This window comes from Ambystoma mexicanum, chromosome 4p (genome assembly GCF_040938575.1).
Source record: "Ambystoma mexicanum isolate Mex_15411 chromosome 4p, UKY_AmexF1_1, whole genome shotgun sequence".
NCBI lineage: Eukaryota > Metazoa > Chordata > Amphibia > Caudata > Ambystomatidae > Ambystoma > Ambystoma mexicanum.
The window spans coordinates 1,061,544,787-1,061,570,574 of NC_090927.1; the positions used below are offsets into that span (position 1 = coordinate 1,061,544,787).

At 46.0% G+C, this 25,788-nt stretch overlaps 1 protein-coding gene across 4 annotated transcripts in view; it reads left to right on the forward strand.

Moving 5' to 3' along the window:
* FAM162B (family with sequence similarity 162 member B) overlaps window positions 1-25,788 on the forward strand; it is a 232,564-nt gene that overhangs the window by 80,732 nt on the left and 126,044 nt on the right. For all 4 annotated transcript variants that reach the window (XM_069606635.1, XM_069606638.1, XM_069606636.1 and 1 more), the window contains exon 3: window positions 10,078-10,186. In XM_069606635.1, the coding sequence (XP_069462736.1) occupies window positions 10,078-10,186 (109 nt within the window). The remainder of the gene's footprint in view (window positions 1-10,077; window positions 10,187-25,788) is intronic.

The window sequence follows — 25,788 nt, forward strand, 5'->3', positions numbered from 1 at the left end:
TAGCGCAATACTTTCCAATACGAGCACATTAACAGGTTCATTCACAGTATTTTTAGCGCAATACTCTCCAATCCGAGTAACAAAGGTGACTACCTTTAAGGTAGTTTTAGTGTATCGCTCACTGTCCCAGTTCGTACGTGGAGTATTGATGAAGATATTAGATTTTTCATGATCATGCCCCTAGCAACATGGCCAACGCGTGTGAATGTGTGCGGCCATGTTGGAACCCAAACGTTGCCATAGCGATGCCACGAACTGCGGTCACAGTCCGCTGTTTGTGTTTGCAGTAGCAGGACATGGCATTGCGCGCATTAAGGTAAGCCTATGAATTATGAAAGTACAAGCGATCTGTAATCACAGGGCTCAGCAAGGTTTTGATACTGATAGTATACGAAACAAAAGCTTACGAGTGTTTTGTGATTGTCTCACAGCGTACAATGATCTACCTAAGCAAAAAGTGTATTCGTGTTCAGGACAAGCTAACACAGACAGGTCAGTGACCACTTAGGTGCACGTTACAATGCACAGTCATTTTCTTTCACCACCTAGAGGTGATTTGTACACTTCAAGGGTAAATACCATAATATAGTAATGGGGAGCACTGCAAAACCTACGTGACAAAGCAGCAATCAGCGCCACACGCAACAAGTAATGCAACCTGTATCCTTTAAAATGGGGTCACCAGCCAATACCGAGTAAATTAAGTAAGCACATACACGCGCATGGTGCATGAGAAAGAACACGGTGTTGACCGTCTTAGGTCACGTTATGGACATATTCTGCAGATTACCATGAACAAATGTACTGATTATACTGGCTTTCTCTTTTGTGTTCTCTCTCTTTTTCTTTGTTTAATATCTGTATGTACATGTGGGCACCCTGTTTAATTGAACAATTGTTTTTTTCCGTATTTTTGTCTTCCGTTACACTTTGGCTTTAAATTTAATTATGGATGTGTTTGAAAATTATTAACTGATATGATGTTTTGTGAAATGCTGATACTACTATATTAGTAGGACATAAAAACCTGGCTCTGAAGAAGGAATTGTTCCGAAATGCTTTAGCCAAGGGTTTGCTGTTTGCCACAGCCTCAGCACTCGCCTAATTGGTGAAGTTGTAGCAACAACTTTAATTTTTGACAACCATAAAATATCTTTTGAAAGAATAAATTAATTTTGAAAAAGTCACAGTTTTATCGAACTTTCGACATAAGTGAACAATAATTGTTTAACCCGAAGTGGGTATTAAGGGTGTGCGGCCCACACCGAAGGCTAATTAGCCTAGGTCCTTTTTCCTCTCAGTTCACTTTAGTGCCCTACACGGTGGCACTTAGTAGTGGGCTGCACCCTATGAATAAATTGGAATTTTACACAGTCAGCACAACAAAGGAAGACAATACAAAACACTCTGTGCACTCTCGCCATCTCTCTATTCTCTAACATCCTTGTCTTCTTCCAGTGGGGGCACTTCCTCATCCTGTGAAGCAGACACTGGTGAGATGGAGGAGGCCGGGTGAGATATCTGAATGAAATGCCCTGGCTGCATATCGATTTCCAGCGGACACCAGATTTAATTTATGTATTCATAACGTGCCGAAAGCCCACATGCATCAGGCTGCACAGTTACACGAGTTAAAAGAACAAATAGACAGGACAATCAAGATCCTAGGGGGACCCAACAGATTTCTGGGCGATCAATTACTTGAAGAGTAAGGTTTTAATGCTCTACGGAATGCCCTTATATTCTCCTCAAGTCTAAGCTTTAGTGAGAGTGCATTCCAGAACTTAGTGGCACAAACTGGAAATGATCTTCCTAGGCCATTTGAGCGTTAATATATAGGGCAGTTGACCTACGCCAGGTTGGGAGAGCGCAGTGATCTGGTAGGAGTATAGCGGGAGACTAAAGACTTTAAGAAGGGGGGGACAGTCTCAAAGAGGGAGCGATGTACAAGGGTGCCTACTTTAAAGTTGACGCGATCCTGCACTGATAGCTAGAGGAGGTCTCTCCTACGATTGGAGATGTGATCTCTTGTTAGAATTCTCTTAATCATGCGTACTACATAATTCTTGATGATTTGGCATTTCTGCAAGCAGGTGTTGTCAGCAGAGCATTACAACAATCTAGCCTCAACAGTATAGTTGCTTGAGAAATAATGGCAAAGTTCTTTTCGGTGAGGAAGAGCTGGATGTTTTTTAGCAGGCATTGGTAGTAGTTGCAATTCCTGCAGACCTGGTTGACGTAGTCGTCAGCACTCAGGGAGGATTCCAAAAGGATGCCCAGATTGTTTACCATACTCTCTGCTGAGATTGTACAGTTCTCGATTTTGAAACTTTTATAGTCCGGATTCAGTTTGGATTGTGTCTGAGAGGAGTCGAATATCAGAAGCTCGGTTTTGCTTCCATTTAGGCACATCCAATTACTGGTCATCCATGACTCGATTAGATTATAGATGCAGAGAAGCTTGGAAGAGTCCAGTGTGTAATCACCACTGATTTCTAGGACTAACTGCATGTCATCCGTGTAGCTTGTAAAAAAATATGCCTGATTCCTCGAGGAGCGAGCAGAGAGGTGGTATGTACAGGTTGAACAGCACTGGAGACATGCATGCTCCCTGGGGCACGCCACACTGAATGGGGGCCAGTGATGAAAAAGCTTCTCCCCAATTAATTCTGAACACACAGTGGGACAGCAAGGACTGAATACATTCGATAGCCTCCTTTGAGCAATTGCCCAGATGTCCAAGTGTGTGGAGGATGCGATTGCCGTCGAGCAGGTCGAATGCCGCTGACAGATTGAGTAGGACCAGAAGACCAGATCTTCCGCTATCCATGATACTCAACATGTGTGTTTGGAGATCGACGAGAGTCGTCTTCGTGTTGTGTGCTGGTTTGAAACCTGATTGCCTGTTGTGAAGGTCACCATTCACTTCCACAAAAGCTTGAAGCTGAGATGTAGCCATTTTGTCAAGTATTTTTAAGAGGAAATTGCAATTTGTGATGGCTCTAAGATTATTTGGGTCTTTGGGGCACAATCCGTGTTTCTTGAGTAGGGGAGTAACCGTAAACACCTTGATTGAGTCAGGGACATGATTGTCCCGAAAGGATACACTAGTCAACTCTAGTGCTGCAGGAGCCAGGCCTGTAGGTTCAGAGATCCTGGGTTGTGATGCAGGATCCCGCCTCCTTCCTTGGCGAGCAGATCCGCGTCCGTCGGTAGCTTGAATGGAGGGGACGCTGACATGTCCAGAAGGTCCGGGAACCATATCTGCCTCGGCCACGCCGGTGCGACAAGGATCATCCTGCACCGGGACCGTCTGAGTTGACTGATGAGTCGCAGGAGAAACGGCGGGAACGCATAGAGGAACAGACTGCCCCAGGGGAAGGACAATGCATCCCCCATGCTTCCCTGCTGGCGAACCTCTGGCACTTGGTGTTGGTCGCCGTCGCGAACAGATCGATCTGGGGATTGCCCCATCATCGGAATAGGAGATCTACTTGATCCAGCCAGAGCTCCCATTCGTGGCAGGAGCGCAGCTCCCTGCAGAGTGAGTCTGCAACAGTGTTCTTTACTCCTGCCAGGTGAAAGGGTACCAGGAACATCCCCTGGGCGACGGCCAAGTGCCACAGATCCTGTGCTTCATTGGAGAGAGCTGGGGATCTGGTGCCCCCCTGCTTCTGGATGTAGAACATTGTGGTGGTGTTGTCGGTGAAGACCCTTACCACTTTGCCCTTGAGGGACGGAAGGAAGGACCTGAGGGCCCAGAACACGACCTGAAGCTCCAGGACGTTGATGTGCAGTGACCTCTCCTCCGGGAGCCAGAGGCCTCTTGCGTGGAGATCTCCGGTGTGCGCGCCCCATCCCTCCAGGGAGGCATCTGTCGTCACCGTCTCCTGATGCGTTGGGGTCTGGAAGTCAATGCCTGCCGCGAGATGCGCGTGGGTGCCCCACAACTGGATCGCTTAACGGAAAGTCCCGTTGAGGGAGATCTTGTCTTCAAAGCTTCCCGCCACTTGTATCCACCAGGCATCGAAGAACTCCTGCAGCGGCTGCATCCGCAACCTGCACGGTCGCACGAGGTAGACGCATGACGACATCATGCCGAGCAGGGACTTGATGGACCTCAATCTGGCTACTTCCATGGTCAACAGCCGTTATACCTTGCCCAGGATGGCCTTTATCCTCTCCTCCGCACGGTGAAGCCAGCCGTAGCACTGTGTTGAGCCTGGCTCCCAGGAACAGGGCGTCCTGCGATGGCACCAAGCAGGACTTCGCAAAGTTTATCGAGAACCCCAGTTCCGTGAGCAAGCGGACGGTCCTCGCTGTGTGGTCGACGGCGAGTTCCCTTGACTTCGCTCAGATGAGCCAATCGTCCAGATAGGGGTAGACGTGGATCCACTGCAGGCGCAGCTGCGCCGTCACCGCTGCCAGGCACTTGGTGAAGACCCTTGGTGCCGACTTCAAACCGCAGTGCCTTGAACTGATAGTGCCGCCCCCTGGACCACAAAGCGCAGAAACTTTCAATGTCCTTTGTGTATGGGGATGTGGAAGTATGCATCCTCCAGGTCCAGCGACGACAGGAAGTCCCCTTCTTCCAGCTGTCCCAGCTCGTGCTGAAGGGTGACCATCCGTAATTTTTGGTATCATATGTATTTGTTGAGGTGGCAGAGGTCCAGGATAGGCCGCCAGCCGCCATTCTTCTTTCGGGCGAGGAAGTACTGCGAGTACACTCCGGAGACTCTTTGGGATGAGCTCTATCACGCCCTTTTTTAGCATCGCTCGTACCTCCTGAAGTAGCTGTGGGATATGATTCCTGACCACCGGTTGGCTGGGAGCAGTATGATCCAGAGACCAGTGATTGGTTATTAGTAGAAAGAAAGTTCAGAAACAAAACTGAAACTGATTTTTTCTTTACCGAGGATTCCCAGCCTGACGACGGGGAATATTTATGAGCATGTGAATCCATGCCAGACCCATGCTGGAGAACAACAGGTACAGGTAAGTAACTTGTTCCTTATATAGTTTTTCCTGCACTTTCCAGGCATTTTTATTTTCGTCAGATGGGCATTTTAGCCACCATGCTTCTAATTTTCCTTTGGCCCTTTTAAAAGAGCTAAGCTCTGGCATGAACCATTTTTGGTGTCCAATGTTAGTCCTGACCGACTTCAGCCGGAGCAGAGGTATTCTGTCTAACATATCTACAAAGCTAGTGGAAAAGGAGTTCACTAGGTTCTCCGCGTAGTCGGTGTCAGCTGTACTTGCCATAAGTGCCTCCAGGCAGGCTTCTATGTCAGGTGGAAGTACTTTGTTGAAATTCCGACTGATTACTTTTTTTATATTATATTGTTAGAGTTTTCAGAGAAGGAACCTGTAGCTGGTTATGAAAATCAACAGTGTAGTGGTCAGCCCATATACACGGGGTGGTGCAATCAAGATGTGCCGTGAGATTTCTAGTCACAACCCAATCTAGCACATCCTTTTTGGCAGTGTTGTGCTCCTTGTTGTGAACTTGGTGGCTGATGTTATTGAGGGCCAGTTCCAAGTCAAAGGCCTTTGTCCATAGTGTTTCCCCGCCAGCGATTTAGATCCCCTAAGAAGACGGTGGTGCAATTTGGCCGACTAAATTTGCTCAGTAGCTGAATAATCTCCCCATTGAAACCCAGTATTACCAATGGCGGGCGGTAAATAAGAATAAAATGAATACAACTCTGGTTGGTCGGTGCCATTTTAATGTTGAGGAGCTCACAGTCTTGACATTGACATGGAAATGTGAGCAATTCAAGTTTGTTTTTTGCAATAAAGGCCACCCACCACCATGGCCGCATTCCCTGTTTTTACAAAAAAGGGACTATCCCTCTGGGTAAAATTGATCAGAGGACAATTGGCATCTGTGATCCACGTTTCTGGAAGACACATTATGTCTAAGTCCCTATCAATAATGAAATCATGAATGTCACGAGCGTGACTGTTAAGTGTTAAGGGACCTGGTGTTTAAAAGGGCCATTTGAATTTTCCTGCCAGCCCGTGTGTGAGAAGATGCTATTCTTCCAATTTCCTTAATTGGTTTTATAGACGGAAGGGCATAGCCGTCACCTGTTGTTGCTTGTGGAGGTGAGCCCTGGTTAGTGGGGGAGAGGGCAGGCAATGGAGGGGCGTAGGAACAGAGTTGGCTGAGGGATATTAAAGGTGGCCCATCCTCAACTCATACCAGAGGAATCTGTGGTCATAGGCTGGAACTTCTAAGGCTAGGGGAATCCATATATTAGCATGCTTCAAAGATGGGGCTTGTACCCTAGGGCTTAAGGTGGGGGCATGCTGTGTAATTGTAATTGGTTATTTATAACACGCTTAATAACCAGATGTTTCTAAGCATGGAACCGGGGATCGGATCTGTGTTGCTCCATGTCTTCTTGCTTCCAGGGCGCGCACTTTGCCCCTGAGCTATCCTCCTGAGACGAGATGTCTGTAGCTAGGTTGGTGCTCAACTGACGGCAGATGATATTACCACGAGAATAGGGATGGTCTAGTTTCAATTGTAAATATTTGTTTACAATTGAGATACGGTTCGCTCATTGAGCTGCTAACAGCAAATTAATATTTTTGGGAAAGCCCATAAAGAACGGTTGCTGGTCATGAGAAGAACAATAGAGCCCAAAAGTCCTCCGCTCCTCTGCCTATGTAGGTTATTGGGCCAGAAAGAACAGGGTACTCAAGAACGCCGAGTCCTCAAACAGTGTCATGAGATCTTAGTGAGGTCAAATATAAAAATATCTCAACGTACACCGAAAGGAAAGGCTGCCACAGCAATCTTATCTAGTAGGATGAAGGGGTAACGCTGAGCGCGCCAAGGTTTGTCTTTTGTGCGCCACCACTGGTACTCCTGGTTACCATTTTAGCTGATGGTAAAGGTAGTTTTCCCTGCCAGAGAGGGTTTCAAGGTGTAATCAAGCAGCCCACAGCAATCCGGGCAACACACAAACAGATATGCATTCACTTTACCGAGAGTGTGAAGACAATCCTAATCTGGCTGTTTGTAAAAACTTAATCTATCTGTGTCTGCAGAACTGAACTCACAAGCAACGTGGTACAGTAATGTTTAAGCACAAAAATATGTTTTCAACAAGAGTTGTTTAAACTTGTAAGTAGTTCTTATAATTCTGCATGTAAAATAATTTCAAAGTTCAGCGTGCTATTCAATATAACAATCGTGTGCAACAAGAGTTATCCCAATGCAACAAAAGCAAAGTCATGCAAACCACACAACATCAGATGTTCTGGTGTTGCTGTCCAAGGGCAAGGCCTCGTCCTAATATAAGCACTGAATCAAAGTGGGGATTATTTTGCTTCCAAAGATTAAGGAACAAGTCCTGAAGGACTGGGGGAGCAGGAGAAGATTAATGTGCCTTGCTTCATGTCCCAGGCAAGGGGAGGAACTTTCGCTTTTGCAATCTGTGCATGTTGACAATGTATGCTTCCAACACGGCCGAAAGCACTTTGGATGGTTTTCGACAGTTGGCGAAGCTCGTGGAGGAAGGTGGCGGATTGTGTGCTAACATTGAAGGCCATTAAATGGCAAGTCAAACTGCTTTCAGATTTTGCCCTATGATGGCGTTTGTGCTGCTGCAGCGACAGTGGTGGCAGCTGGCATTCAGATCTGCATCACAAAGTGACTGCTATGAAAATTATTTTTGAGGGGAAGATGTTGGATGATTACTTAGAGGTGAGGCTGCATCAACTGTGGTCTGTTTCTACCTTTAACCTAAATAGAACTGGATTAAAGCAACGCTAGTCGTATTATATGATGGTAAATGTATTCTTTATAACCAGAACAAGCTTAAAGAGAGCTGAATTAGAGAAACGCTGTTTTTTATTCAATCTTGGTACATACAGTTCTATTTGCCAGATTAAACCGAAAGAGAATTTCTTCGGAGTAACAATCTACATTGCTTGCTCATAGATCCAAGAGAAGTGAAACACATTATTTCTGCATGCTAGTATATGTGGTTCAAGTTGACATCTCAAGACTAAGAGAACTGAAGCAGGTACTTTATGCCTTGTGTATAGGCGCGTTACAAATGCCTTATAATATCATATCTTATCATATCATGCTGCATGCTGTTGGAGGAAGAAGTTACAAGTACATCTCAAGTCTGAGAACTGAAACTGTTAATTTATATTACATGTTGTTAGATGTGATTCTAAAGGTTACACTCAAGACTAGCATGTTACCTATGTTGCACATTAGTATGCATATCTAGAATACATTTATAGAGGACTGGAGAAATTCATTTGTATTGCACACTGGTCAGATAAAATTCACAGTTGCAACTCTGTAATCTAGGGGTAATTGACTAATATAACAATAATGTACGCTTTGAGTTTATATTTGTTGATTTAAGGACCAAACTAGGATTTAGAAAGAATTGTGATTCTGAAAAAATAAATGCACATATGTATTATTTTTTATCAAAGGTTTTGACTGATGACCATCATATTAAAGTGGAAAACACCACAAATGCTAATTATATAACAGTTCTTTTTTGCATGCCTGTTCCTGGCTGAATTAAACCATTTCATCAGTTAAAAATGGACTTTAACGTCAGTAAAAGTGAAGAATGTGAAACGTGAATCTATGGTGCTAGATATTACAACTGAAATATGGGGGGTGTAGGGGTCCAAACAAGCCTCTGTCACCCTGTGAAAGAAGGGTCATTAGACATACTGAGGTTCCAGAAGATTAATAACAAATGTGTGCGTGCTCTAAAAATAAGTGTTGAGAAACACAGATGGTCCAGTGTCATAAGTGGGTGAAGGAAATTGGGTAGATCCATCAAGTGGGAGAATTTGAAGACATTGGGCCTCATTACACGGTAGGCGGTAAGGGTTTACCGGTACCGGTATTTTACCGGTACCGGTAAACCCTTACCGCCTTACTACCAGGTCCCTTTGCGGGTTGGAGAATTTAACGCCTGCTTTTTGCAGGCGTTACAAACCAACCCGCAAAGGGACCAGGGAGCTAATGACGGTACCGCAATTTGCGGTGCCGTAATTAGCACCTTCCCCATTCCCATTATGCCCTATGGGGCAAAAATGGGAATGGGGAAGGGCAATGGGGGAAGGGGGAATTACTGCCCCACCAACCTTGGAATAGGGCGGTAATTCCCCTTTCCACCAAGGCGGTGCAGTAATTTACCGGCATGGACCAAGGTGCTAATAGCACCTTGGTCCACCGCTGTCCGTGTAATGAGGCCCATTGAGTCCTGGTTGTCCCTAATGTTTATATGTTCAGTACAGTAATCTTTTACAAATAATTGTACCAATGGCATCTTACCCCATAGAAAGCATTGCAATGGAATAGGGAATAATTGATCACTTCTCCACAAGTGGTGTTCCTGCTTAAAGTCACAAGAAATATGGAAAGGAGGGACGTAAAAAATAAAGTTAATCACAGGATGTCCATTGACATCTGATCCTCTTTAATATTGGGAGAATGTGTGACTCACATAATAGTTACTTGTTGCTAAACCAAATAATTGCATTGCTCTAGAGGAATAGCTCCAAACACGTATGTGTATCCCTTCCACATACTACATGTCGTTTGCAACAATGGAGCTGATGTGACATATTGTGATCAATGCACCTTTTCTAAAGAACTTTTATATGGGGCACAAGATGTTTGCGGTGGAAACAGCAGCATTTGATACAATCATTGAAATCAGTAGGCAGTTTGCTTGCTCCAAATTTGTACTATCTTTTTTATGACCGCTGGTTGTGGATTGGCCTGGAAGTTTAATACCCAAGTAGCAGATTCAGTCTGTGTGGTTTGTAGAGCCAGGAAGTAGGAGGGATTAAATGCAATATTTCTATCATCTTTGCCGAATGCCAAAATCTATTTCGAGGGTTAGAGTAACAATCAAGAGACTCAAGCACAAAAGCAAGAAAACATAAGCACACACACATTTCGAGCAACATCCCACAAATGTTATGTTTATGTACCAATTATGTAGATAGAAATACCTCATGGGTTTACAAACTTGATTCTGATCGGTACTGAAGTTCTGTACATACCCTTATTTGTAGGATAGAAATGATGACTGCCGCTAGGAACAAAGCTCGGATAAAGGTCTGCTACGTGATGATAGGACTCACAATTATCGCCTGCTTTGCTGTAGTTGTATCAGCTAAAAAGGTAAGAAATGTGTGCTTTAACAATTAAACTATTAAAAAGTATTTTGCAATAAAATGACAAATCCATTTTTCTGAACATGTCTGCATGTGATGCTTGTTTTTTTGACATTCTCAGGTGGTGTCTTTCTACTTAATTATTAGTACATCAGAGCATCCTGTCAGTTGGTGTGTGCTTTTTAGTTGTCATCTTGAAAGCTTGACTGAGTTCAGAGGTATCAAATGTGTTTCTTTACCTGCAACAGTATTATTTTTACAACTGAAAAACGTATTATTTAATTTATTGACACTGGGCATCATTACAAGTCGGACAATAACCGTGCCGGTAAAACCGGCAGGTTGCCACAGGACTTGCAAATTTTACCGTCGCCTGACTTCCCGGTAACACTGGAGGATTACAACCCCAGCGTTCCGGGAAGTCAGGCGCCGGTAAATGTAAATCCCCATTCCCATTGAGTCCCATTGCACTCAATGGGAATGGGGACCACAGAAACACAGGCATCGTGAAACTCTGCGGGTGGGTGCCGTTCCGCCCGCCAGGTCAGACTCTGGCGGGCGAGACGGCACCCGCACGCAGAGTCGTACTGTGCCAGTCTGGTAACAACGGTACCAGCACCGTTGTTACCGGACAGGCACAGTCGTAATGATGCCCACTCTCACCTCTTCGAAATTTCTCACCAGAGTGATGTGAGTGGCAGATATTCGTTGACAGGATATGTGCCCTACTGTTTATCTCAAATAGGCAACTGGATGATACCTTGGTTAGACTAACAAAGTAATTTATTTGCAAGCTTTCATCATCGTCAGATCTGTTCATGAGGCATAGGAGGAATGAAGCTCTTAGAATGCCATTGCATGACAGTTTAAGAATTCACCACTGGAATGCCTTATCTCTTTGTGTACATGTTTCTGATTTGTGGTTCTGTCACAAAGAGTCATACACTTAAGACGTTACCCCCTTTGAGAAACCTGGGGGTATTCTCCCATGTAGACCCAGAGAATCCTCTGTTTAGGTGGCAGGGGAGGGCCATCGCTTTTGGATCCCAACCCTGGGGGTGGACGAGCGAGGGAGGATCACCTGGTTAGGAGATTCTGGGGTTGTGCCTATGAGTGGACCCCAGGTGAGACGTGGTATCCCAATGGGACAAGAAGCAAAGAGAAGGAAGTCCCTGAAGCCTTCATGGGATATACAATTCCTGCTGTGCCTGATCTAAGAGGGAGGCGAGGGTATTGTACCAAAATAGAAGTAGGCAATCAGTAGGGTCAGAAGAGACAAAGTTCCGGCTTTGACCTCAACACATATTTAACTTCCCCTCTTTTAGATCATAGTACCAGTACTTTCATAACAGGGTAGCAGAGGCAGGGACTAACCTTAAACAATGGGAATCACCCCAGTCGTATAAAAACAAGGCCAGGGGATTCCTTTTCTCCACTTTCAATCCCCCAATGCTTATTCAACCTACAAACATCATTTTCAATCTCATCCCATCCCCCCATCCCCATTTCCAACATGTACTGGGACAAGGAAGAGGCAACCGAGAGTTGTAAATAATACCCATAGGAACAACACTGGGATGCCGGGAGAGGCCTACAACACTCCACCACTAGGCTGTCCCATTAATAGAGTCAAGCAAGGTCAGGCACCTTACATTAACCATACACACCTGACTCCTTGACTCCCAGTTAGGGTATAAAAGATGTGGTTCCACCAAGAGAAATGAGCGAGCTGGTGTTGCTGGATGGACTGCGGAAGCCAGCAGGCTGCAGCTGCAAGAGCCCAGAGGAGAAAAGAAAGCCAAGATGCTAAACTGGTGTGTAAAAGGGGCTCCAGCATGGCGAGGGAGCCGTGTCTCCAAGGAGCCGGACTGGGGAGAGCTGCAACCTTCTGGCAGTGTCCAGGCCAGTGCTCGTTCCCCTGTGACATGTGCTGGTCCCAAGGTTGTCGGGAGGGGCAGGTGTGAGACCCTGACTTTGACCCTCATATCCCGACGAGATTGCCCACCAGCGCTGTGCTACGGGTTGAGTTTCTAGATAGAGAGATAAACTAAGTAGCGTGGGGTGGCTGGAGCGGGATCAGTGACAGAGCGGAAAACATCAAAATGCTAAAGAAATCAGATGAAAGAAAGGTGCATGTGCGGTGCGAAAGCAGAAAAAGGCAAAAGGTAATGGTTTTGAAGAACGGGAATCACAGAGTGGGTGCAAGCTACCCGAAAGTGGAAAAGGCACAGCAATGAAAAAAGAAGTGTGCACAGCAAAGTGGAAGAAGTGTGCAAGAGGCACAGCAAAGTGAAAGAAGGGTGCAAGAGGCACGGCAAAGTAAAAGAAGAATGCAAGAGGCACAGCAAAGTAATAGAAGTGTGCAAGGGGCATGACAAAGTGAAAAGTGTGCAAGAAGCCAGCAAAGTGGACAGTGTGAAAAAGGCACAGGAAGGAAAAAGGTGTCTGGAGAAAAGTAAACCGTGTAAGGAGAGGGGCCAGAAATCATAGTGGTCGAGCATGGGAGGAACAAAAGTCCTGCGTTCTCAAAAGTCTCTGAAACTGCCCTGCGAAAGAACTTTGCTTTGTGAGAAACATCTTTATAAGGTGAACTTTTAAGTGATGTTTTGTTTGAGACCAGAGGGACCTATGCTTGCAAAGCGAACCCTGAGAGGCCCATGGAGAATTGTGAAGAACATTGTTAGAAGGAGAAAGGCCAAGGCTTGAGGAAGGGATACCTGAGAGGCCTAAAGGAACTGTGAATCTTCATTTGAGACAAGAGAGGCCTAGACTTGGGGAAGGGGACCCTGAAAGGCCTAAAAGGAATTGTGTCTTTTCTTTTGGAACCAGAGGGATCAGAGCTTGGGGAAGGAAATCTCAAGAGACCCAACGTAACTGTGAATCCTCATTTGAGACAAGATGGCCTAGGCTTCGGGAAGGAACCCCTGAGAGGACCAAAATAAACTGTGAGAGATATTGTTAAAAGAAGAAAAGCCTAGACTTGGGGACGGGAACCCTGAGAGGCCTAACGGGAACTCTGCCTTTTTTTCCTTCTTTTGGAACCAGAAGAGTCAGAGCTTGGGGAAGGGAACCGCAAGAGACCCAGAAAGATTGTGAACTTTATTGACTTACTGCGAGAGGCCTACCTGGAAGGTTCTGAGGACAGCCCTTTTTGCATTCTTAAACTAGCAGAAATAAACCTGATGGTAAGGCTACCGCTGACAGTAAGGCTACCTGAAACCAGCCTTGGTTTGTATTACTTTTTGAGCCACCATTTTCTTTCTTTAAGAAGACCCAACATCACATTTGTTTTAAGAGGGAGGGCAGACATAGGTTTTGATACAGGTGGACTTTGCTTTTGGACATACAGATATTTACAGCCCTTAGAAATATCAGTTGAGGCAACAACTCCATAAGAGTTACTTTTGAGTCTGTGTCTCTCTTGAAACCATGCCTGCCTCACACTCCACACATTCCAGCTTGAAAGATTTGAATTGGGGACCACAAACTTTAGGCAAGAAAATGAAACACTGCTGAGCTGCTCTCAGAGAGGCAAGTAGTGGTGGGGTAGTGCTAGGCATGGAATGTGCAAACCTAACATAGGCCAGCATATAATGGGCATAGACAGTTTCGTGTCCATCTTGACCTTTGCCCAATATGTCCTTCTATGTTTAAGCTTGGGATAGGAACGCAGTCATGTTGTCATTAATCGTACTGTTGGTCACATTTCCAGTATTTCCTCTAAAATGCTGGAAACATTGAAATGGATCAAAGGCCATTTGCCGGGCAGATTCCTTTGTGAGATTGTTGGTGGCACAATCATCCACCAGTTGGGATTGAACCTCTAGAAAGCCATTAGGGAGGGAGTCAGTCCTGTTTTGGGTCTTTGACTTGTGAAGGCTGGTGTGAAAAGGATAAAGCTATATTGAGAGTCTGCTTCTCTAAATCTGAATGAAAAAAAACACTGACAGGAAAACTCATGGGTATCTGAGAAGCTTGCGGGGAAGGACTTTTAAAGTGCTCGGAGGGATTGGGTTGGGGTGAGTCCATCAACAGACCATTGCCTCAGAGAAGCCGGTGAGGCTGGACATACCAGTGAAGAACGATAGAAAGTGATATAGGAAAGAACAGCTCTATCTGACGTGACCTCTCATTTTCTATGGGTGCAAAGAGTGGACATTTGTTAATTTGGGTAGTGACTTATGAAGCTGTTGATAGCTGTTCAAACTATCTTCCAGTGTATTGAAAATCTGCATTCATTTATATTCATGTATTTTTTTCTTTTTTTTTCTGTCCTAACGTTACCTTTCAGAACTACAATTTTAAAATCATCCAGGATTCTGATTTGTTTCCCAAGAGTGTTCACTGATGAGGTTGTCCTTACTCTGTCGTCTAACGCGTTGCCTGTGGCCAATCATCAGCCTCTTTAGTTACTGGACATTTCCAGACAAAGTAGCCCTCCCCCTCAAACCCCAGGGACATTTCATACAATTATCAGATACACAACAATACAGGATGCAAATCTAAACCTTGCAGTCATTTTGTAATCCTGACCCAAGTGGAGTATCTTGATTGTATATTAATTGTAGATCTTTGGACAGATTAGACATCCTTTGCTTTTGCATTGCATGGTTCCATTTTCTGTGCAATATGGAAGTAACATACTTCTTATAATTTCTTTTAGATTGTTTGTGTGAAAGCAAGTGGGTAATTTCAAGGCAAAAACTTGCGCACCGGTTCATCTTGTTGTAGCATGGGTTCCTGAGCAATCTTGTGGAGGATTTTAACTCTGGATTGTATGTGGCAACCAGTGGCACTGGATCTTGGGCCCCTTTTGCTTGGTACTAAAGGGAGTTGCTGCGAGGCATCCTTGTTGCACTGTGGATCTGGCTTCACACAATTCTGCAGTTGTATCCATTATTTAGGAAGTCCAATTCCAATGTTTTTATTCTGGTCCCTTGTGTCTAATGTAAGGAAGGCATGGTATCAACCAGTAAGACAGACACAAGTGATCACAGTTCAAGGGTGTTTATTGAACTTCAATTGGGTTTGTAAATCGCCTATCTAATCCTAAATCTAAAGATGGAAGCAAGCTACGACCATCAAATAATAATAACGTCAGCACAGGACAAGGCGGCACGCTCGAGCCTAGCACACTCTCTGGCTTCTCTATCACAAGGATGCAGTTCAAAACCTCAACATCAGAGCCTTCTGTGCCAAAGTCTCTTTGCCATTCAAAGTCTCTTATTTCAGGGCCTGATGCAAACATTGAAGTTCTGTTCTTCTTAGGATTTCACATATACAACTTCTCGGTTGGTTTTCGGTCCCCCTATGCCGGGCCCAGACCAACTTTATCTACTTTTCCAACCTTTATTTGCTTAAAAAATTGAAGACTTTCGACTGTGGGGAGGATTTCGCTCAACCCGTCCGTCGCAGGACCACTTCAATTCACAATTACTGGTTCTCTTCTTGATATAACCTTTTTCTCACTTTCACTTTTGCCACTTCTCAGCTGGCTACCTCACAGAGACCTTTTTTTTAAAAACATCTCTTTATTGATGGTCTCAACAGTTACAGCATCATTCAATTAACACAACATATGGTCCTTCATACAACAATATTTCCACCAAATGTTTAAGAATCTACAGCTTACATAGTTGTTTCACTGTCCGAAAGCATATCGCATAGGTATGCCCTGAAAGGGCCCCAAATGTCTTTTGGTCGGCTCGTACTTGGTAGAGTTAGCACGTACTGTTCCTCACATTCATTGATATAAGTTAATTCACGTAGGTAAGTGTTCATGGTGGGGGGTTCGGGCTTTTCCATACTTGCAATATACATTTCTTGGCAAAAACACATGATACATTGAACAGTCTTCGAACTTTTTCAGAGCATTTCCCAATATCCCCAAACAAATATTTTTGTGGGGTCAGACACGGGGAAATCTGCGTGATGTCTGTCAACATGGCTGCAACCCTCGCCCAAAACCTTGCCACGACCGGGCATTCCCAATACATATGATAGGATCCCGCCTGGGGGGTCCTGCATTTGGGGCAGTTGCCTGGATCATCAGGTGTGAATTTAGCGATTTTGGCTGGGGTGTAGTGCAATCTATTAAGGATTTTAAACTGTATTTGGCGCAATCCCGCATTGAGGGACACCCTTTTTGTAAGTGCATAATATCTTCCCCATTTGTCCTCAGGTATCTGTATTCTCATATCCACTTCCCATTTCTCTTTCACTTGATTGGACGTGGGGGTGTGGGTTTGGATTGTTTTATACAGTTTAGAGATTCCCAGTCCTCCCCGAGTTGTAACTAATTGTATGCATGGGTGGGAGGGAGGTTCGTCAGGGAAGGATGGCCATCGCGCTTAATAAGCAGATCTCATTCGGTAGTACTGTAACGTTCGGAGCAGGCCTCCTCCCACACCCCTAGTAAATACTGCAAGGGTTACGAACTTCCCATCTATGTGCATGTCTCCCACTTTCATCTCCATATCGGGGTCCCAGGCCTCCTGTATACTGGTATCGAATGTAGGGGGAACATTTGGGTATTTCCATAGCGGAATTTCAGGGTTGTATGGAAGTTCTACTTTCAACTTTTCATATATAGCCCCCCAGGCCCTCACGGTGCAGCTCACAGGGTCGAAATCACAGGAATCCCTGTGCCTCGTATCAAATATAACAGATCTGATGTTTGTGGGTACAGTGGTGTGTTCCTCTATCCACGCGTGGGGTGAGTTGTCCGCTTCATCGTACCAGTGTTTCGCAAACTGTGCTTGTGCCACCGTGCAGTAGAGCTCAAAATCTGGTGCTGCTATTCCCCCTGTTTTGTACGGTTCTGTGATCTTTTCCCAGCATATCCTGGCCACCTTGCCGTTCCACAGAAACGACACTGCCATGGATCGCAGTCTGGAGAAGAATTCCTTTCCCGGCCATATAGGAATATTTACAAATAAGTATAGTAGCTTGGGGAGTACAATCATTTTGAGAATGGCGATTCTACCGTGTAATGAGATTGGGAGGTGCCTCCAGACCTGTAGCTTGGTGCTGAGTGTTTGTAGCGCCTGGTCATGGTTATCAGAGTATAGGGTCTGTCTGCTGCTTGAAACCAGTACTCCCAGGTATCTGATGTGTCGCTCCGACCACTTAAGGCCGCACGTCAAAGCAGGGCATTTTGTAGAGGGGGTAAGCGGGAACATTTCTGATTTAGTATTGTTCACCGTATATCCAGAGTATATCACTAATGTCTGCCATGATGGGGGCTATGTTTTTGTCTGGCTCGCGTACATACAATAGTGTATCGTCCGCGTACAATGATATAACCTGGGTGGCTCCTTTCAGCGTTATACCTTTGTTTACATGCCGCAACCGCACCGCCGCTGCCATGATTTCTATTGTTAAAGCAAAAAGGATAGGGGAAAAAGGGCACCCCTGTCTGGTGCCTCTGCCCAACTCAAACAGCTCAGATATAGTTCTATTTGTACACACCCTTGCACCCGGGGCGGTTTATAGCACTCTAACATATTTAATGAAGTAGGGGCCCATCCCAAACGACTCAAGCACCAGGAAGAGGTACTCCCACGAAACCGAATCAAACGCTTTCTCGCCGTCTAGGGACACCGCCACTGCTTGTTTATCCGGCTTTATTTGTGACATTATGCCGAAAAGCCTGCGCAGATTCAATGCAGTGGACCTTTGGGGCATGAACCCACTTTGGTCCGGGTGAACCAGCATGGGCATTAAGGGTAATAAGCGATTTGCTAGCACCTTTGCAAATATTTTTGCATCTACCTTTATCAGGGATAGGGGCCTGTATGAAGACATATCCTGTGGCGGGCGTCGGGGTTTAGGCAATACTGTGATTATAGCTTCTTGCATTGTCGGGGGCAATATTTGTTTTCCCAGAGCCTCTTCCCACACCTCTAACAGCACGGGGACCAGTTCCTCCCGAAATTCTTTGTAAAATTCAGCTCCCAGACCATCCAAGCCCGTTGCCTTGCCAGACCTGAGCTATTTAATTGCCTCTGTGAGCTCCTCTGCCATGACAGGTTGCTCCAGCAGTAATTTGCTTTCCTCTGGGAGTTTAGGGAGATCCAACATAGCAAGGTAGTTTTTAGTCTCAGCAGGGGATTTCCTATCCCTATTCGCATAAAGACTTTTGTAAAATTTAACAAATTCGTTGTTTATTCCCTGTTCGCTCGTTATTATCTCATTTTGTGCCGTTTGGATCATTGCGATCGGGGTAATTTGTTTTTCATGTTTTACCAGGTTGGCCAGCATTTTTCCTCCCTTGTTACCCTCCCCGTATCTGCGAGCCCGAGTAGGTGCTGCTATATATTGCACTTCCCTCGCTGCCAGCCGAACAAAATCTCTAAGGGACTTGTGGATTTCCGCCAGAGTGTTCCCACCATGCGTGCGGCCATAAGTCTCCTCCAGTGTATTCAGGTCCCTCTCTACCCTCTCCAGTTCACAGCGTACTCCCTTCAGAAGACCAGCAGTCTTGGACAGCAGTGCCCCCCTAACCCAGACTTTAAGAGCCTCCCATACTGATGATATGTGGTCTACGGACCCAACGTTATCCGTAAAAAAATTGGCAATTTCAGTGTGTAGAGTTTCAACTACATTTGGGTCTTTCAGTATGTCTCTAGGCATTCTCCATCTCCTTGTTGGTCTAGGGGCATCTTTCAAAGTGATCTCCAGCACCACCGGGGAATGATCCAATAGTGTGCGAGGAAGGATTTTGCAGTTCTGTAGGGCGTGTGCTAAATTCGAAGATACAAACCAATAATCTATGCGTGACTCACTGTGATGTACAGAAGAATAAAATCTAAACCTCTTATCGACCGTAGGGACAGTTGCGAAATTATTTGCTTTAAAGTTAGTGCCGCCTTAGAAGGTGGCCTAGTTACTTTGGTGGATCTATCCAAGGCCTGATCTAATACAACATTGAAGTCCCCACCTCAAAAAACAGTGGTTGCATCATGTTTGCTGAGCATCTCGAGCATTTGTAAGTAGAAATCAAGGTCGTCAAGATTGGGTCCATAGGTGTTTAACAAGGTTATATGTTTCCCCGCTAGCTCCCCCCACACCAGTTCATATACCCATCGGATCCGCCAGGTGTCTCTTGGCTATAAAGCCCAGCAAGCTATGTATAAGGGTGCACAACTTGCCCCATTTTGCCAGTATTCTCTCATTGACCAGGCCCTGCGCATGTGTTTCTTGCAGCATTAAGATTTGAGGCCCATGTCTAGTAACATAATTACCGACCTTCCTGACTTTCATTGGATTATTAAGGTCTCGGACATTTCATGACATTAATCTTATCCGTAGTCAGTCTCCCATTTGGTATGTATATACATCGTACTTGTACAGAAGTGACCTTGTGTAACCCAGTAACCAGCCTTTGAATAGCGCCATTGTCTGCGAGACCACATTTCAATTAACCTACAACATCCATCAATACAAACTTTCCCACCAGGCTCAAACTCGTCTAGGTGGTTGCGATACCGAAAAACATCCCCACATTCCCTATCCCCCCTCCACCCACATCATCCACCCCAACTTGACGATGAACCCTAGTTAGTTAGGAACATTCCTGAGGGTGCTTCGTTGCAGTCACGAGGCCACCCGACCGGGCTCACGACCCGGTGTACATTACTTGAATCCCCCACGGGGCCGACCACCTCCGAAACATCACAGATTACTTGTATTTGCCAGGCTATTCAGCCAAGTTTCAGTCCTCCACTGCAGGCGGGCGTCTTCCATTCTGATCCGGCCCTCGGCCCCTCGGGGGCAGCGGAATAGTGGCTTCCACATAGGCCTGGGCTGCAGCAGGATTTTCAAAGAAACGCACCCTTCCTCCATATTGGATTCTTAACTTGGCCGGGAATATTAGTGCATATGGGACCTGCCGCGCTCTCAGAAGTTTTTTTACTGGCTCATACGATCTTCGGCTGGCCTGAACCCCAGTGGCAAAGTCCAGGTAGATGTGTATGCGACTGTCTTCATACTCCAGCGTACCAAGTTCTCTTGCCTTCCGAAGGACCGTATCTCTGTCCCTATAGTTGAGCATTCTTGCAATAATTGTGCGGGGCGGTGCCCTAGGCTTCGGTACCGGAGCCAGCGTTCGATGTGCACGTTCAATCAGGAAGTGTTCCGAAAAGGAGTCCGCTCCAAACAGGGTTTTGAGGAGAGCTTCCACCCGCACTTCCATTTTGTCTTTACCAAATGACTCTGGGACACCAACGATGCGTATATTATTTCTTCTCGAGCGCGATTCCAGGTCTTCGCACTTGTTCTGTAGTTTGTTCAAGCTTTCTTTGAGCTGGGCAATGTCCTGGTCATGGCGAGAAACCGTGTCCTCGGTAGTACAAATTCTGTTCTCCGCCTCCGTTAGTCTCTGGTCATGCTTGTCAGCTCTAGTCTTCAATGTGCCAATGGTCGTTACGATGTCGTCCAGCTTCATATTCAGCGATAGGAATCCATTTTGGACTATGTTAGTCAAATACTCAACCTTGTCTTCGCTCTCTATACTGGGCACAGGGCTAGCCACCAATGGTGGTTCAAGTTCACTGCTTCCCGCCTGGCTGCTAGTGTATGAGTCCATTGGTCCTTTCTTTTTGGCGCTTGCTCCCTCCGCCATCTTGTCTTGCTTCCTTGTGTTCCCCATGGCCCTGGAGTCTCTTGGCGGTCTGTTCCGGCCAATCTGAGGGGATATTGTTCTTCGCCGTAGTTTGGGGGAGTAGGAATATGAAGTTATTCCCTACTACTCAGTATCATCGGGCCACCGCACCTCGGTCACGGCCCTCCGCCAAGTCCAGTGCAGGCGTCTATCTTTTCCAATGGATTGCGCTCTCCCACGTTTCTTGCTTAAGGATACACTGGCTAGCCAACTATGTGTTCTGCATCGAGTGTTCGACAATATCACCGGCCTTCCCGGGGCCCAGCTGACCCTCTCAATAATCAGTGTCTATTTGCAGCATCAGCAATGGATCTGGCAGACTCAAACAGTCTCCGGCACCCAAGTATTCATGTAACCAGCAGCTCCACAACACTCCTTTATTGTGGGCATGAGCATCGCCAAACCACCATGACCCACGCCCTGTCCGGCGTTCCAATCGTTCCACGCCGGGACCGTTCCACAAGGTCCCCGCAGGACAAGCGTGAAGCCGTCCGCCCCTGCAGCCGCTGGTGTCTCTCCCGGTGTCAGCTCCAGCCCGGCCTTCCCTCACCTCCCCAGCTTACCGGCACTCGAAGTTTCCAACCTCGGATCTTGTGTCTGCCTCCGTAGCCGAAGGCCCCTCAAGCGCAGGGGACTGCACCTCTCCAGCGCTCGGCCAGGCAGGGTACCGGGAACGGTCCTCCCCCGGCAGCTGCAGCGACGACCCAGTCCTTCTGTGTCCGGATCATTTTCGGATTTTGAAGGGCCTTGTATCTACCTTCGTGACCGCTGGCCCTCAGGTGCGGGGGACTTCACCTCTCAGGCGTTCGGGTGTGTCACCTCGGGCAGGCGGCGTATGGGGAACGGTTCTTTCCTGGCCTCTGTAGCGCCGATCCAGCCCTACTGTGTTCGGATCGCTCTTGAATATCGAAGGAAGGGAGTATAGGCCGACCAGCTTGGGGCGGACCGCCGCAGTCCTGGTCTGAGTTCACTACGTCCTTGTAGGCCTTCCTCTCTATGCCCCGAGCAGATAGAGCGTCAGCGGCTCAGCGCTGCAATGTCCTGGTTCCGGGGATTGGCACGCTCCACAGCTCCTCCCCGCAGTGAACACCAGGTCTCGTAACTCCTCAGCCCAGGCACCTATCTCTCCAGGATTTCTCATGTGGGTGCTTCAACACCCACGGCACGTCTCGGTGTGGACGGTATCCCGTAGCATCGTCCGAATCAGGATTTTTTCATATAACGGATGATTCCCGTGCCGGAGCGCTTGAATCAGGCAGCCATGTCTGTCGTGTGCAACAGCGCCCCCCTACCTTACAGAGACCTTTGATTGAGCACCCACACGGTGCCAAACCACTGTCAACGGTATTATATCTTGCTTTGAAAGTTCAATCACTCATCAGCAGTTCAACTTTACTTGCGTCTTTCATCACACACGTTTTAACAATGTTCGTTCAAGCGCTCGCCATACAATGTTGCTGCTTGCAACCTTGGCTTCAACACAGACTGGTCTTGTATCCCCAACTCACCGGCAGCGTTGATTTCACTGACAATGCTTTGTTCTTGGAGCCAAGGTCGGTACTACAGTGGCTCGTGCTTCTCCCCGCCTTGATTATTGACACGGGAGGGCTCTGGGTATCTCCGACACAATGTAGGATTCTTCATCCTGGTTTCTGGTTTTATGCTTTCTATTCTCGAGGTTTCTGGAAAGTAACGGTTCCTTGTTGAAAAGGTCAAAGGAACTTCTCTCCGTGCGATCCACTTCTGTTTTGCCGTCTTTCTTCTCATTCAGCTGCCGTCTCAAAACTGCTGTTTCCTTGTATGCTTTGCCTCACTCAGAGTGTACTCTCGTGCTCCGCCTTTTATCTGTGGGGAAGCTTAATGGAATTCAGGTGTGTGTGATAGTCAGTAATTGCCTGACCTCGCCTGACCATTGTATTGGGACACGTCAGGTATACAGCTTCTGTGTTAGTCTGTTTTCTCTCATATCGAGCTGTCTGTGTGAAAGTGTTCATGTTGTAAAAGGGGGTCATGGGGTAGAGTTACTAAATATCCTACCTGGTAATATGGGGTAAAGGTGTTAGACAGGGAAGGGGATACCACGTCTCACCATCCGGTGTCCCATTCCCCGAAGACCCCTCACCCAGGTGATCCTCCCACACTGGTCCAACCCCAGGAACTGGATCCAAAAGTGATGGCTGCGTCCTGGCCACCTGGATGATAGATCCCCGGGGACTAGTGGGTGAGACACCTTATCACAGTAAGCATAATTTATGTTTCTTATATTGTTTATTGTTTAAAGTGCAAACCTAGCTCATGAGAGTAGCAGAGCACTGTACAGAGTGTGGGTAGCCAGTGTTTGGACTGGCATCTTTTAACAGTTGCGCAGTACTAGGGCTGGGCGATATGGACCAAAAGTAATATCTCAATATTTTTGTGCTGAAAGGCGATATCCAATGTATATCTCTATTGTTTATGTGGGTTAAATGCTCAGTTGTACGCCGCCATCTACATGTGAGATGTCACAAACATCTTTATTTATAAGACATTGATCAAAATAAAGTGCAAATACAGGGTTCCTCTTCCTGTTTTAGAATCCACACAGCTGTGTAAATATCAAAATGCAGTAAATAAAAAGAATTGTAATACATGTAATATTGTATATATATATGTATATATCTCGATGTTGTCTCATCCTATGTAGATTTTGGAAATATATTGCTATATCGCCCATCCCTACGCAGTACTGTGAGTTTCTCATCCATTGGGATTAGTCCTTGGTCAGGTGTTGTTGAAACAGCCCCGATTTGAGAGATTGGCGAAATCGCAGAGTTGTGCATTCTGAGCTGATACTGGGATGGAGTTCCAGAGAGTGGTGGCGTGACAAGAGAAGGATTGTTTGTGTGTCCTCTCTTTGCGGATGAGTTGTGATTCAAGCTGTTTGGCTGGTTTACTGTGCGAGGAGCATGTGCCACTAGATATGTGGAGCTTAGCTGCCTGGTACACTGGTGTGTTGCTCATGATGGCTTATAGATGATACATGCAGTCTTGAACAGTATCCTGGCTTCGAGAGCAAGCCAATGTAGTTTGCGCAGTCAGGGGTGATTCGGTCACAATAAGACATGCTGCAACATGGTGAACTGCTTTTAGGGGAGCCAAGTGAGCAGCTCAGAGCCCTGTCAGGCGGGTATTTTTTTCCGTTTCGATGTGCGAGACCAGAAAGGCCTGCAATATGGTCAGGATTTCCTGCGGGGGGATGAACGGTTGGAATTTTGCAAAGGGTCGATATTTGGATCCAGGCCTTTTGGACCTTCTTAGCTATGTGTATCTGGAAGGACAGGCTGCTGTCTATAGAGGAGTCTTAAGGATTTTGCTTAATCCGAGAGTTGCAGATCAAATCCCTATAGGTGAATATCATTGAGCCATTGTTGGACAAGTTGTTGTTTAGCAGGGGCACTGATGAGGATGAATTTGGTCTTGGTCAGGTTTTAGGTAAGCAGTCGACATCCAGGACTGGCTAGGCAACAGCAAAGACGTCTGATGTCCTGTGGGCTTTTTACTCTCATGTACAACTGAGTATCATATGCGTATTATTGGATGGCATATTCAATTGTATCTGAATGTTTGGTTGAATATTATGGCATGCTTGGTGTACACTGGGTGGAAGCTATCACTCTTCAAATAGCTGACCCGGTCCTGTCTGTTGGTTTCTGATGTACTGCGGTCTGAGAGTAGGAGAGTTTGAGGTTGATTGTTGTGTGGAATTCACTGAATCTTCTTTGGAAGCTCATGACGTCCTGTTCCGCAGCGGTCCAAATCAGGAAGATATCATTAATGTAGGGCAGATGTGGTTACTAGATATTACCTGTTAGTGCAGACCAGAAAGCTGTCTGCACTACATTGAATATATCCTCCTGAATTACCTTTTTGGCTAACATGGTACAAGTAAACTCATCACTCTCTCATTCTCTATATATATTCTGCCTTTGCACTAGCACAAGGCATAGTTAACGTTATAACTAAGTCTATGGCGTTTCAGAAAATGACGTTTCTCAATAACTTTTGAACGCTTGCATGAAAGAAATCAGAAAATATTCCGGAGTAAAGTTTCTGGGCAGCCGCCTGTACATGGACAATTTCATATTTATACATTAACGGCTTCATAGTTTAAACATTTTTTACTTTGATAACGTTTTTGAACACCTTTTAGAATGGGGTTTGTCCCAGATATCTCTTAATTTCCTACTTCGATGGTACAAATTCTTTGCAGGCACCTACATTTCAGCTTGAACTGGGGCACTGAAAAATAATTTTGAAAATCGACTCTGCCAATATTCAGATATTAACGTTTGAAATCTTTCTGTATGTTCAGCTTGCACAACATTAGAGAAATGCCTTCATGACATATACAACTGGATGAACTCGAACTACCTCAAACTCAACCCAGACAAAACAGAAATAATGATCATCACAAAAAACAGAGGAGACAACCACTACATCCCCTGGCCAAGGGAGCTCGGCACAACCCCAGCGCCATCGTTGATTGTAAAAAACCTGGGTGCCCTGATAGACAACAAATTTACTCTAGATCCACAAGTAAACGCTCTACTCAAGAAATGCATCTTTCTCCTGCGAGCCGTAAAAAGGATCCTTCGATTCCTGTCATTTGCCAACAAAGCATCTGCCGTCATCGCTCTTGTCATGTCCAGAGTAGATTACGCCAACAGCCTGTACCTGGGTATGCCTCAACGACTCCTAAAAAAAAAAAAAACTACAACGCATACAAAATGCGACAGCCAGATTACTCCTCAAGATACCCCGAAGAGAACACATCACACTAGTGCTAAAAACACTACATTGGCTACCAATAAAACAGCGAATCAAATTCAAAGCAATGTGCATCACGCACAGAGAAATCCACAACCAAGGCGCAGAGTTCCTGAGAGACAAACTAAGCCTACATCACC